General features: G+C 37.6%; 1 protein-coding gene across 1 annotated transcript in view; it reads right to left on the bottom strand.

Moving 5' to 3' along the window:
* Positions 1–7,876: 7,876 nt before the first annotated feature.
* Positions 7,877–15,322, bottom strand: part of TMPRSS7 (transmembrane serine protease 7) — a 90,619-nt gene continuing 83,173 nt past the window's right edge. Inside the window, exons 17-18 of the mRNA XM_074233967.1 lie at positions 10,930–11,066; positions 7,877–8,092 (exon numbers count right to left, since the gene is read on the bottom strand). Coding sequence (XP_074090068.1) covers positions 7,922–8,092; positions 10,930–11,066 — 308 coding nt within the window. The 3' untranslated portion in view covers positions 7,877–7,921. The remainder of the gene's footprint in view (positions 8,093–10,929; positions 11,067–15,322) is intronic.

Here is a 15,322-nt window from a genome sequence, read left to right as displayed (position 1 = left end):
CTCTGTTCAGAAGTGTGTTGTATCTGAATATCCTCTCCCATGATCTTCCCTCTCTTCTATCACCTACTCCCCCCTCCCTCCTCCCATTCCTCCTTATCCCATCCCTTTCCTCTCATTTTTTTCTAGAGTAAGATAGATTTCTATATCCTATTAAGTGTGTATGAGCCATTTCTGATGAGAATGAAGGCTCACTCATTCCCCCTCGCCTTCCCCATTCCACTCTATTGTAAAAGTTTTTACTTAATTCTTATGTGAAATATCTTAGTCCCTTCTTCCTCTTCTTTCTCTTCCTCCTAGTACTTTCCTTTATCACCCATTGACTCTATCTTTTTACTATATTATACCATTATATTCAGCTCCTTCTTGTGCCTTGTCTATACATGCTCCTTCTAACAGCTTTTAGAAATGAGAAAGTTCATATGAGTTATCAGTATCTTCTTCCCATGCAGGAGAACAAACAGTTCAACATCATTAAATTCCTCATAGTTATTCCTTCTCATCCATCCCCTCTATGGTTCACCTAAGTCCTGTACTTGGAGATCAAACTTTCTGTTCAGCTCTGGTTGTTTCAAAAGGAAAGTTTGAAAGTACCCTGTTTCATTGAAAATTCACCTTTTCCCCTGAAAGAGGATGTTCAGTTTTCCTGGGTAGTTGATTTTTGGTTGTAAACCAAACATTTTTACCTTCTGGACTATCATATTCTAAGCCCTATGCATTTTTAATGTAGACACTGCCAGATCCTGTGTAATCCTGACTATAGAGCCATGGTAGTTGAATTGCTTGTTTCTGGCAGCTTTTAGTATTTTCTCTTTGACTGGGGAGTTTTGGAATTTGGCTATAATATTCCTTGAAGTTTTTCTTTTGGGATCTCTTTCAGGAGGTAATTGGTGAATTCTCTCAATTTCTATTTTACCCTCTGTTTCTAGGATCTCAGCTGTATTATTTCTTGAAAAATGAAGTCTAGGCTCTTTTCCTGGTCAGGTTACCCCTATAATTTTTAAATTATCTCTCCTGGAACTGTTTTCAAGATTCTTCTAATTTTTGTTCTTTTGGGGGGGTACAATTTTATTTCTTCCTGATTTCTTGCAAAGTCATCTGCTTCCTTTAGTTCTGTTCTGCATTTGAAGGAGTTATTTTCTTCAGAGAGCTTTTTTATCTCCTTTTCCAGCTGACCAATTCTGCTTTTTAAGGAATTCTTCTCCTCATTTGCTTTTTGGGTTGCTTTTTCCATTTGGCCTAAACTGGTTTTTAATATGATATTTTCTTCAGTACTTTGTATGTCTTTCACCAAGCTGCTGACTTGGCTATCATGATTTAGCTGCATTACTCTCATTTCTCCTCCCAATTTTTCCTCTATCTCCCTTAACTGCTTTTCAAATTCTTTTTGGCTCATCCATAGCCTGAACTCATTTTCTATTTCTCTTGGAGGTTTTAGATACATAAGCTTCACCTTTGTCATCTTCTGAGTATGTATTTTGTTCCTCCATGGGACCAAAGTAATTTTCTATGGTCAGATTCTTCTTTTTCTGTTATTTGCTCATTTCCTCAGCCTATGGCTGATTTACCACACTTCCAAGGCTTTTTTTTTGGGGGGGGGGAATCCACAGGGACCTTAATTCCTCCAGGGTCTTATGAGAGGCTCTGTTGTCTGTGCTCTGGGATGTGTATGACCAAAGGTCCTCCCCTCTGCCCTGGAGCTGTGAGGAGGGTCCCTGCTGGGCTATGGTAGTATGGGAGCCCAAACAGCAACCTGTATCTGAGTGTGGACAAAGAGCAGAGTCTTGCCTCAGAGAGAACAGAGAGACCTCTGCAATCTCCCCTGACCCCCTTACTATTTGTGAGCTGAGAGCTCTAAAAGTGCTGGGTGACTCCACAGGGCTGCTCTGAAGCTGGCACTCCGCTCTGGTGTAGCAGAGTTCTCTCACTACCCCTTCCAGCTATCCCCGGTGATCCCTTAGGCCAAAGAGGTCTGGAAACCACCGCTTCTGCCATGGACCCAGGCACCTGGCTCCAGCTGTGCTGTGCTATGACTGCACTGTGGCTCTTTCCAACCCCCACTCTGGTGAAACAGACCTTTCCTGTGGAACTCTATGTTGTCTTGGACTAGGAAACTGTATCACTCAGCCATTCTGTGGGGTCTGCCCCTCAAATTTTGGGTAGAGTCATAATTTGATGGCTTTTAGAGTTTTGGGGAAAGCAAGTTTCCAGGAATTCTTGCCTTCATGCCACCATCTTGGCTCCATCCCCCTTGTCCTTCATTCTTGAAGAAAACCATGACATCAGGGAAGTGATGCCATGACAAGTACATGAATTGGATTTGAGTGAGTGAGATGCTGTTCTAAGTCACCAGCCTCACTTTCTCCTCCAGAGCCATCTGAATCTGGTGGCCAGATATGAATCAGGACAACTGGAGATGACCCTGAATGGGAGGCAATCAGGATTAAGTGACTTGCCAAAGTCACACAGCTAATAAGTGGCAAGTGTCTGAGGTTGGATTTGAACTCCCATCTTCTTGACTCAAAGGCCAGTACTCTTTCTCTACTGTGCCAAATCTCAATACAAGAGAACAGAGAAACAGTAAATGGACATAGAAATAGAAAGGAAATCCTCAGGTCCCTCAACAGGTATGTGCTGGGAACAGAAACAATACTTTGCAGCAATTTGGTCCCATTTCTATTTGTAGAAACATAGAAATTGAGAAATATCTATCAAATGATAATAAGGTAGTGTTAACTGACTGGTATATAGGTATAGTTATCCCTTCTACACTGTAGGGGTTAAGGACACAATGCCTCCACGATGTAGAAAATCTGCATCAAATGTTTTTTGTCCCATCCTTTGTATCAAAGAAGTCTAATTTTTTTCTCTTTCTTTTATAGGATGCTTACAATTCTTTTTTGTAAGATTTGAACTAAGAATTATGTGGGTCTGCAATAGGTAAAAATAACCATGAAAAAGCAACAAAAATTACAAAATGAACATCAAAAGTTTAAAAAATGAAACAAATTTGAGAAGAATAATACTGAACATGTTGCACATATAACAGAAGAATTTTTTAAAAAATAACCTTTGAATCTTTAATGGTACTCAACATTTATCTGTGGTACATCTCTGTAATCTAACTTGAAATGACTTTGAAATGCTGATTGGTGATGATAATGATGATGAAAACTCATGACCACACACACACACATACACACACACACACACACACACACACACACACACATGAATCAGTCATACAATTCTTGCCATACAATTAACACACACATATCATATATACATAAAACATCTTTAACTTATTATTATACTATATACTACAAATGTTACCTTAATACATATTATCATTAACTTATGATTAATATTATTACTAAATTAATATTTACTTATTAACTGTATGGTATTCTTATCATTTGGCGGTGAATCATCAGAGTTCTTCATCATCATTGTCTTCCATGAGTGGAAGAGAAGGAGAATGAGCTGAGGTGGTAGGGGTTGATAGAGTGATAGGAATGGCACTAGAGGTGGAAAGGGATACTGGGTGATATTGGCACAAAAGAGCAGGGTTACCCTACTCTTTGTGCCTTTAAATTCTGGGGTTTATATCTCTTCTTGGCTGATATATATTCTCTGAGGAATTTTTTCCTATTTATGTGACAGTTTCTTCAGTATTGCATATCTGTTCTGGTTTTTAGCTCTGCTCTTCAAACTATTTAGAGTTTCAGGAAATTCCTGAACTGTCTCTTGTTAGAGAGAAACTGACTCTCCCATTACTTTGACATTGTGTAGGTTAAAACTTCTTTTAAAATTTTCAAACCAGCCTTTGCTGGCCTACAAATCCACAGAACAGATTCTTCACCTTCATTTTCCTTTAGGAAAGTCTTAGTCTTTTCTTGTATGATGCCAGAGTCCATTGGAATGACTTTTTTTTTATATTCCTGCACCTAAAAGAATGTTGCTTTTTCTACATAAAAGAGACATTTGACTCTCATATTTTCTACAAAAGCTTTGCAGATGTCAGTATAGATAACAGTGTCCATTTCCTTCTCTTTTTTTTCTTGATATGCCTTGTGTTTTAGTGGTGGCAGCTGCAGCAGCTGTTTTTAAACTGAAGTAATCACAATTCTGCTAACAATTCTGCTTTCTCCTTTAAGTTAAGTGCTTTCCTCTGTTTCTTGCAAACATTTTTCAAAACACTAGGAACACAATGCTTGGGACTCATGATTTTAATGGAGTTTATGCTGTTTAAATGACACAAGATACAAGAAACTCAAGATTCAAAGATCATGGGAGATCACTGTAAGATGTCATATAGAGATTGCAGTAAACTCACTTGGCATCCCCAAATCAATGTCTAGAACCATAGTTCTTTTACCACAAATTTTATTTCAAGGAAAAAATGTAGAGCATTATAACAGCCTCAAAGAGATCAGTGCTATTATTAGTCTTTTAAGATGAAGAGAGGAAGCATGAGAGAGGTTGAATGACTTGCCCAAGTATGTGTCTGAGTATGAGTCTAAAGCAGGGTCTGACTCTGAGTCCAACATTCTACACATTGAGCTTACTGTTATTGAACAATAAAATACATCCTTCATGGGTAATAGTATACATGACAGTACATATATGCATTTCTGAGTTACTAAACTTTTTAAGATATCTCTACATTTATAGTTTGTGCTTTTGTGCTCTTTTCACAAACTTTAACTTTTAACTGATTTTAACTTTAGAAAAGAAATTGTGCTGGTTTATATTAAAAGATAAAATATCTTGATCTTATGCAATACTATATATATATATATATATATATATATATATATATATATGTATTTTTGAATTTCCAAACTTTTTCTGTATTGTCTCCTGGCTTTAAATGTCATCTGCATCTTTCACACAACACCTCCAAAATTCCCATTTAAGGAAAAACTTCCACTTGTTCCAAAATATTCATAGCAGCTCTTTTTGTAGTGGCAAAGAATTGGAAATTGAAGGGAATCCATCAATTGAGGAATGACTGAACAAGTTATTGTATATGAATGTTAAGGAGTGCTGTTCAATCTAGGATTGTTGGTCTAGAGAAGCATGGAACAGATTACAGGAACTGATGCTGAGCAAAGAGAGCAGAACCAAGAGAACATTGTGAGATGATCAGCCTTGATAGAAACAGCTCCTCTCATCAGTTCAGAGACCTAGGACAACTGTATTAGAATGGCTATGGACCATTAATGCTATCCCCATCCAGAGGAAGAAAAAGCAAAACAAAACAAAGAAAAACCTACAGGATCATTTTCCAACTCATTTTACAGATGAGGAACTGAGACAAGTAAGATAAAGTGACTTGCCCATGGCCACACATTAAATGGCTGAGGCTGAATTTGAACTCAGTTCATCCTGACTCCAAGCCCAGAACTCTTACCACTGTTCCACCTACCTGCTCTATGTATGTGTACACATGCACATACATACACACACACACACACACACACACACACACATATATATGTTGTATAAACTTCCTTTAGAAGAGGACCAGCAACATCTTGGGATTAGGACCTGACTTGCAGGTGAACTGGAATTAGGTGAGGCGGATTTGTAAATAGTCATCACCTGCACTCTCTTTTCTGACTCCAGGCCTGGAACTTCATTCACTAAACAACCTTGCTGTCCTCTTCCAATTCAATGACTATAAATAATTCTTCCTATCTGTCCATGAAAATACACCAATGATGATATAAAGATGATGATGATGATGATGATGATAACAATTGGCACTTATATGGAACTTCAAGGTTTCAAAAATGCTTTATATATGATATCTTATTTAATCCTCATAACAAGCCAAAGAGATTGGTGGTATTATTAGTCTTTTAAGATGAAGAAAGGAAGGGTGAGAGAGGTTGAATAACTTGCCTAAGTATGTGTCGTGTCTCAGTGTGGTAGAGTCTGACTCTGTGTCCAATATTCTATCCGTTGAGCAAACTATCTGCCTAAAAAATCAAACAAAAACCCCCAAAGTTCCTTTGACCCTGCCACTCTCAGGTTGTAATGCCAAATCTCTCTTCATTTCACAAATGAATTTCAAGAAGGAACAATTTACCACTTGTTTTATTTGCTTCCTCACTGCTCACTTACTCCTCAAACTCATTTTCTTCCAATCTGGTTTCCATCCCCTCCCTCTCCCTCTTTGAAATAGCTCTCTTGAAGGTCCCTGGAAAGCTTATCATTAACCCCAATTGCTCATTTTCTGTTCTATATAAAAGCATTTGACACGGTGAACCATGTCTTCTTTTTCCTGATGCCCTTTCCTTCTTTGGTTGATGACATGCTCATGACTTTCCTCTTATCTTTCATACCACTTCTCTGTCTCCTTTGGTAAACTTCCTTTTACCCTTCGAGCACCATTATCTTCAAGATTCTGTCCTTGATCTCTCTCTCTCTCTCTCTCTCTCTCTCTCTCTCTCTCTCTCTGCTCCTCTGATTCTCTGTCTTTCTGTGTCTCTGTTTCTGTCTGTCTTCTGTCTTTCTGTTCCTCTGTCTTTGTCTTTCTGTATCTGTTTCTGTCTCTCTGTCTCTTGCTCTGCCTCTCTCTCTTCTCTGTCTTTCTGTTCCTTTGTCTCTGTCTCTCTGTTTCTGTCTCTCTCTGTCTCTGTCTTTGTCTCTCTCTCTCACCTGTTTTTCTCTGCCTCTGTCTCTCTCTCTCTCCTCTCTCTGTTGCTCCCAGCACTCCTGCCCACATGTCTAATCAGTTATATAGTTCTATTGATTCTACCTCAGAAATATTTTTAATGCCAAAAGGGCTATAAAGTTTGCATATCCTTTGACTCAGCAATACCAGTACTAGGTCTGTACTTCATACAGATCAAAGAAAAGGGAAAAGGATCGATTTGTATAAAGATATTCATAACAGCTCCTTTTGTGATAGAAAAGACTTGGAAACTGAGCAGATGTCCATCAGTCAGGGAATGACTGAAAAACTTGTGGCTTATGATTGTCATCGATTACTGATGTGTACAAGAACTAATTAGTTGGGCATCCAGGGGGTGCACTTGATAGGGCACAGAACAGAATTCAAATTATCTCTCCATCTTCATTTTCTAGAGTCATTCCCTTCCTTCAATTCTCAGTTCAGATAGCACTTTTTCCATGAAGTCTTCCCGAGCCCCTCCAGATGAAAGTGAAAAGTGACCTCTTCTAGGACAACCCTAGGAAACCAGCTATGGACAATGCTATTCCCATTCAGAGGAAGAAAAATAAAGCAAAACCAAGACAACCCTAAAGAATCTGAATGAACACTATCTTTACTATTTTAAAATTTCTCTTATTATTTCTTTCCTATCTCTTGCTTTTCTTTTTTTCCCCCTTAATCCTAATTCCACATACCAAAACTGACTAAATTATAAACATGTTAAACACAAATGTGTATGTACAAAATTCACCTGACTGTGCAGGGAGGGTAGAAGAAAGTCATGTAACTTAAAATATGCATATGCATGTGGATGAATGTCGAAAAAATTTCTTATAGCACTTTGCCCAAACTGCTCCTTGGCATATATCTTGATATCTTGCTTTGATGTTTTTCCTTTATTTGTGTATTTGTACACAGAGAGGTGACAGGTTCCTTGATAATAGGATCCATGTCCTATTTATCATTTTAGCCTTAGTAACTACCATAGTACTTTAGCACAAGAGATGCTAAATATATGTTTACTGGATGAAGGAGTTAATGAATGAATGCTGATGGGAAAATTCTATCTGAATAAAACAGCATATTACCCCACCCTCTATCTGTAACCCAACAATATGCATGTGATCTAAGACATTTCCTGAAGAAAAAATGGACATGCACTGCTAGTAATTACTAAATCATTTTAATGGTATTCTCACATAGTATACATTCAACATTCCAGGGAAATTATATCCAAAGTTACAAAAGAGAAGGTACATATCTGTGAATCCAGGGAACAAAATTTGACACCCTTGTGTAAACACCAGGAAAGTCGGCTCTTCCACAGCCACGTCCCCAGCTAACAATGCCAGTCAAAATCCATTTTCCATCACTTTTTCTTTGACATGATAAGGGTCCACCCGAATCTCCCTACAACAAGACCATGTCTGTGTCAGACATATTTGTCACACAAATACTTGTTAGTGGTTTAATAAATGTCTTTAAAGCATTTATTTCACAAGTAATGTAATTTAATCATTATTCTAAACACATTCCTCTTGACTACTATAGTTTCTTAATGTGCCACTGAGTTATTGAGAAGAAAAATGAACCTTTAAATGTCAGTTCACATTTGTTGGTGACACTGATGGTTGGCTTCATTCAACTGAAGATACTTGATGTTTAGGAGACTTGAGTTTCCATCTCTCCAGTATTAAAGTTCAGGTTTTATAAAGCTAAGAATTGTTTGCACTCAGAGGCATCATGAAATAGAAGATAGAGAACTGATTTCAAAGCCAGAATGGCCTGGCCAAATTACCTAACCTTTTAGTGCACTGGATAGCTCTGAAAAATTAGAAACTGTGAGAAAATGCTGACCTAAATTGGTAGAGGGAGTTTCTTATACCAATGAAATCATAGGTTCAATCCTCATTCTGAAATGTTTGTTCTAGTATTATTTCTTTGAATCATAATTGCATTTGATTCTCTGTATGACAATTGGGTTTCTTTAACTCTGTGGGGTCCCAAGGTTGTGATAGTATAAAGCAACTTTTCCTCCCACTATTCATGAATTTGATTTATGATCACTGTAGATAGTAAAAAAGAAATAGTCTCAGATTAACCAAATATATTTACTCAATCTAGTCTGCCATCTTAAGCCAATATCATCTTAAATCAGAAAGTAGGGGAATTTTAGAATTTTGGAATTTTGGAAAAAATCTAATTGTTTTACAAATGAAGAAATTAAGAATCAGAATAGTTAAGTGACTTGCCCAAATTTCCACCAATAAAAACTGGTAGAATCCAGATTTGAATCCAGATTGTCTGACCCTGTGTTATTCTTCCTAGACTGAGACCCCTTAGATCTGGGATTAGTAGTCTATGCCTTGCATACCAATATAGGTAGCTGAGGTGTCTTTTAAGAGTATGGTAATTGGGGTAGTTTAGAGAAATGAGTTAAGGCACCATGAAAAATCCCCCTTTCCTTCCGACAACTACCTGGTAAACCTTCTCTTCTCTCTCCATGTCTCCTTGGGACTAGTTTTACTAGCCAGGGATTATTCTTCTGTTGAGTTTCCAATGACAAAGTACCTATCAGCTTAGCCAGGGTGTCCTTTCATTCTCAGAGAAAGCTACTGGCTATCCAATCGTAATAAATGGGATGAATGAATGAAGACATGGAGTACCGCTTTGGTTCTGCCTATCCCCGGTGGGGATGGGGATAAGAAAAACCATAATTTACTAACAGGAGTAACATTTATAGAATTATATAATTTGAAGGAAACCTTATCTAGATATAATTCAATCACCCCATTGTACAAAAGAAGTAAACTGAGAACCAAAGAAATGAAGTACCATGCCTAAAGTCACATTTCTATTTAATTTTAAAAAGTTATCCTACAACTACCTGTATAAACCATGACTTGGGATTGATACAGAATGTTTTCCTTAATATAAAGAGCACTCTGGGGGTGGCTAGGTGGCACAGTGGATAGAGCACCAGTCCTGGAGTCAGGAGGACCTGAGTTCAAATCTGACCTCAGACACTTAATAATTGCCTAGCTGTGTGGTCTTGGGCAAGCCACTTAACCTCATTTGCCTTGCAAAAACCTAAAAAATTAAAAAATTAAAGAGCACTCTAATACTAAGAAGCTTCTAATAAGGGAACAAATACATTTCTTAGGAAACATGCTAGTATGTACAGATAAAACTAGCATTTCTAGTGTTTTCCTTAGTTTCTTCATCTGTAAAAGAATTAGATTTTCTCTAAGGTTCCTCAAAATTCTAAAATCCTCCCACCTTCTGACTTTAAGATGATATTGGCTCAAGATGGCAAACTACATTGAATAAGTATATTTGGTATGATGAAAACACCTTAAGTTAATCTGAGCCTATTTTTTTCACTATCTATAGTGACCATAAATCAGATCCACGAATGAGAGGAAAAGTTGCTTTATACCATCACAACCTTGGGACCCCACACATTTAAAGAAACTCATTTGTCATATAAACAATCAAATGTAATTATGATTCAAAGAAATAATATTAGAGCAAACATTTCAGAATAAGGATTGAACCTGCAATTTCATTGGTATATGCTGCTCATCTCTCTAACCTCCTAACACCCACTCTGGTATAGAATAGGTGCTTAATAAATATTCATTGATTGATCAGAAACAGTTGTAGCATAAAGGAAAAAAGAAATGTCTTGGAACCAGAAGTTGAAATAAGAATTCTAGTCCTAATTCATGACTAAGCTGTGTGACATTAAGCAAATCATTTAATATTTCTAAATCTTAGCTTTCTCATGTCATGTAGGAACAGGGAAAAAAACTCAGTAAGCTATAAAGAACAGAAAAAAAAAAAAACCCAGTAAGGTTTAAATGACAGCTAGCTGGTTCAGTGGATAGAGTACCAAACCAAAAGGATCTGAGTTCATATCTAGCCTCAGAAACTAGCTACATAACCCTAGGCAAGTCACTTAACTCTGTCTGTCTCAGTTTCCTCATCTGTAAAATAAACTGAAGAAGAAAATGGCAAAACACTCCAGTATCCTTGCCAAGAAAAACCCCAAATGAGTCAAGAAGAGTTGGACATGACTATATAATATAACAACAAAAATAAAGGAAAACACATTGGACTAGAAGAAGGAAATTTAAATTCTAGTCCCCAGGAACAAGGGTTACTCTTGGCCAGGTCATTTCTCAGACTTCTAAGGAGGTTAGGATGTACAAAGCTTTGAAACAGAAAAATTTTGGATTACTTACTTTGCAAGCATCTCTCTTCCCAGACATTGCACCTGCACAAAGCATTCGGGCAGTAACAATTCCATATGTGGAAACACATACAGTCTGGTCTATGAGCTCGACTTCAGCTTGCTGAAGAATCATGGAACCTTTGCTATCTAGGAAAAAAGATGGGAAAGTGGAAGACAGAATAAAATATATGCACACATATGCACACATGCATGCATACACACATGCATACATACACACACACTCACACCATACCCTTCTTTTTTCAACTTAGAATTGTTGGTCAGAATCACTTATTGACCTAAAATAAGTGGTCTATTGGCAGAGTACTAGAGCTAGAGTCAGGAAGACCTAGGTTCAAATCTAGCCTCAGTCATTTACTAGCCCAGACTTACCTGGGCAAGTCACTTAACCTATGTTTGCCTTAATCCACTGGAAAAGGAAATGACAAACTACTCCAGGATCTTTGCCAAGAAAACTTTCAGGAAAGTATGGTTCATATGAAGAGTTGGATGCAACTAAACAGCTGAACAAAAAAAAGCTAAGAAGGATCCATGAATATGTTTCATGTAACTATGGATTAGGGTAAGGAGCATTTGGCACTGTGAGCCTAATGAAGCTGAAAGAAGGTTCAGGGGCAGGAGTTTAAGGTCTCCCCTTTCAAGTAATATATAAGCGTGGTTGTTGGTGTTACTGAGTAGTTTCAGTCATGTGTGACTCTTCATGACCCCATCTGAGATTTTCTTGGCAAAGGTTCTGTAGTGGTTTGCCATTTTCTTCTCCAGCTATTTTTCAGATAAGGAAATTGAGGCAAACTGGGTCATGGCTAGAAGTGTCTGAGACCACATTTAAAGTGAAGTCTTCTGGATTCTGGGCTTGGCATTTTATCTACTATACCACCTAGCTACTTTTATCTATTTAGCAAGTGAAAAAACTGAGTGCTGAAAAAAAAGTGTCTGTGTCTCTATTTAAGGAGTATCAAACAGTGAGACACCAGAACAAGGTTCCAGGCCCACATCTCACGAATCATTCTTTCTGAAGCCTTTGAAGATGATGGCAAGTGACAATGATGGGCCTGGGAAATCAAAGGGATGTGGCATGGTGGATTGGAAAGAACTCTGGCTTTGGAATCAGAGGACCTGGGTTCAAAGGGGCCATCTGTCATTTGCTTTCTGGGAATCTCTTTGGGCCTCAGATTTCTCATGTATAAATGAAGTGAGTAAACTAGATTTCTTCTAAGATACTTTCTGCTCTAAATGAGTGCTATTTTGGATATATTGATGTTGAGATGTAACTGAATGTCCATAAGGTAAGTGACAATGAAGGACTGTAATTCAGGAGAGATTGGGACTGGCTATTGAAATTTGGAAATTATTAGTCTAAAGATGATAACTGATCCTAGGAACCTGATGATATAACCAAACCAGAGATTAGAGAAAAGGTATTCCAGAACAGAACTTTGTATAAAATTCAGTATTTGGGGAGAGGGATGATTATAAAAGTTTATCCTTCCTTCTTGAAAAGGACCACAAAATCAGAAATGTGGTGCCAGGACGTGAAAGTGAATTGAATTTAAGTGAGGGGGGTACTGTGCTAAGTCACCAGACTTAATCAGGACAACTTGAGAAGGCCCTGGATATAGTGAGAGACATTGGTCTTTTTTTAACTGTTCTTTAACAGCTCTCAGTTGAACTGAGGCAACATTCATTCAGTGATTAAAACTGGATAAGAAAGAAATAAGGCAGAGATTTAACCTTAAAAAAAAAAATCAGAGATGGGACGATCCTCAGGGTTTCTGGCTAAAACAGAAACAATTGCTATTTACATTCACTCAGTCAATCAGGACCCAAAAGTGACCAAGTGGGACTTGATGGCCAATTTGTGAGAGCCAGAATGATTTGAGATCTGTAAACCCCAAGATATCTAGTCATTTTTCTGAGATAAAAATTTACATTCCCTTGGGCAGAGCACCAGCAAAAACCCTGAGTGGTTTCTCCTCCCAGATTTTTTTTTTACTTCATTAAAGAAGTCATTCTCTGCCTCATTTCTGTCTTGCCTAGGCTTAATCACTGAATGGGTGTTACCTCAGTCAAATACGCCTATTAAAGTATGCTATAAAAAGTCTATAAAAGCAGACAGAGAAAGTAGTCAGACCGGAAGAAGATAATGTGAGTGTTCCAGTTAGAATCAGGAAGACCACACTGCACGAACTTACTAATTGTGTGACCCCCCGCCTAAATAAGTCACTTTATGTATTTCATACTGTCTTATCATCTGTAAAGTGATTATAATAACTCCCATAACCCCTACCTTTCACATGATATACTACATGCCAAGTACTTTGCCAGCCTTCATATTATATTATATAAATGTCAATTATTATAATAATTCTTAGGGAGAAACCAGAGAAAATAGTGCTCCAAAAGCCAAAGAAAGAAAAACTAGCCAAGAAAAGGGGTAAATAACAGTGTCAGAATGAGTTCAGACTGAGAAAAAAGTGGTATGATAGAAAATCATAAGAGAGAGCAGTTTTAAAGGCTAGGTTGCAAGGATCTGAGAAGTATTTGGTAGGGGAGGATGTACACCCAAGGAAAATAGCTGACTTTCTAAGAGTTTGGCTGAGAGATAGTTAGTGGAAGGAATATTTATGAAAAGGTTTCATAGGGGGCAGCTAGGTGGTACAGTAGATAGAGCACTGGCCCTGGAATCAGGAATACCTGAGTTCAAATCTGGCCTCAGACACTTAATAATTACCTAGCTGTGTGGCCTTGGGCAAGTCACTTAACCCCATTGCCTTGCAAAAAAAAAACCTAAAAAAAAGAAAAGGTTTTGTGGTTATTATTGTATAATAAAGGACAGGGATGTCTTTATAGACAACAAAGAAAGAAATACTAAGGAGAGAGACAGAGAAACCAAATAACTAAAGGAACAAAACTCTGAAATAATTGAAGGTGACAGGTGAAAGCAAAGGAATTTGCTTTGGCAAAAAAGAAAAAGCACAGCTTCTAATGACTGATGCTAAAGGGAGAAGAAGGGAGAATTATTTTGTGAGTTTTGAGAAATTGAGAAGAGGGCATGAAAGGGATTTCACAACATATGGTTTCTATTTAAAAAAATTAGAGGCAAGATCCTATGCTGAGAGGCATAGGGGGTTTGGGGAGTTAAAAAAAATCTTAGAATCATAGACTTTGATACTTGCAAGAAACCTCAGAGGTCATCTAGTCATCTTGTGTGAAAAGAATTCCAACAATAACACCCTTGAGAAGTGGTCAGAAGGTTGGAGTAAGAGATGTATTGTAAGAATAAAAGGCTCACTATGCAGTTTACAGTGAGGATTCAGTTGAGATTAGATAACACAGATTTGGAGTAGATCAAGGTGGCATTGTTATGTTGAATTCAAGACCAAAGATTTAGAGCTGAAGAGCACCTAAGAGGACACTTAGTCCAAACCACTCATTTTACAAATGAAAGATTGAGGCCAAAAGAGATTATATAACTTGTCCAAGATCATTTAGCCAGTTTCTAAGATGATATTTGATAATTTTTTTTGTAAGGCAAATAGGGTTAAAGTGGCTTGCCCAAGGCCACACAGATAGGTAATTATTAAGTGTCTGAGGCCAGATTTGAGCTCAGGTATTCCTGACTTCAGGGCCGGTGCTTTATCCAATGAACCACCTAGCCACCCCCTAAGATGATATTTGAATTGGGTCTTCCTAACTTCAAGTCTAGTATTTTCATTCGATTACATCAAACTTTTTCCCAGTAATATTGTACAGCATGTAACAATAGAGAAGGTGAATAGTGGAGAACTATGCCTGGTTTATAGTTAGCACTTAACAAATGCTCCACCTATCTGTCTGTCTGTCCATCTATCCATCTATCCATCCATCCATTTATCTATCTACTAGAGTCCTCAACTCAAGATTGAGGTTTGAGAAAACTGGGATAGTGATAGAACAAGGATGCTAAAGACTCAAGCATAAAAGACTATGTTTAACTACAGGGTCAGGACTATAAAGAAAAGATTGTTCAGAATGGATAATCTAGGAAAAGGAGTGAATGAAAGGAATTAAGCTTGTGGTGATGATGGAGAATAAGTTTAAGTAATTAATTGATTATTAAATTATGGAATTATGAAATAGGGAAAGACACACCCAATTCTTTGGATGCTTTCCAGGAACTACTATAAATGGCATTAAGAATCAGGCAGCAATTACATTTTAATAAGACACAGGGAAGAAGCAGAAATGGTACAGAAGCAGAAGGTAAAATGGAAACAAGGGAATGGGGTAGAAAGACAAGACAGACAGCATGGGGAAGAGGTTAGAGATAGGGAGAGACACAGAGTATCAATCACATAACCATGGATTAGAATTGGGAGTTTGGAGGCAGGGGAGTGGGCAGA

Source organism: Macrotis lagotis, chromosome 1, assembly GCF_037893015.1.
Source record: "Macrotis lagotis isolate mMagLag1 chromosome 1, bilby.v1.9.chrom.fasta, whole genome shotgun sequence".
Lineage (NCBI taxonomy): Eukaryota > Metazoa > Chordata > Mammalia > Peramelemorphia > Peramelidae > Macrotis > Macrotis lagotis.
The sequence above is the reverse complement of the archived record's forward strand: the minus strand, read 5'-3'. Positions and strand labels throughout refer to the sequence as shown.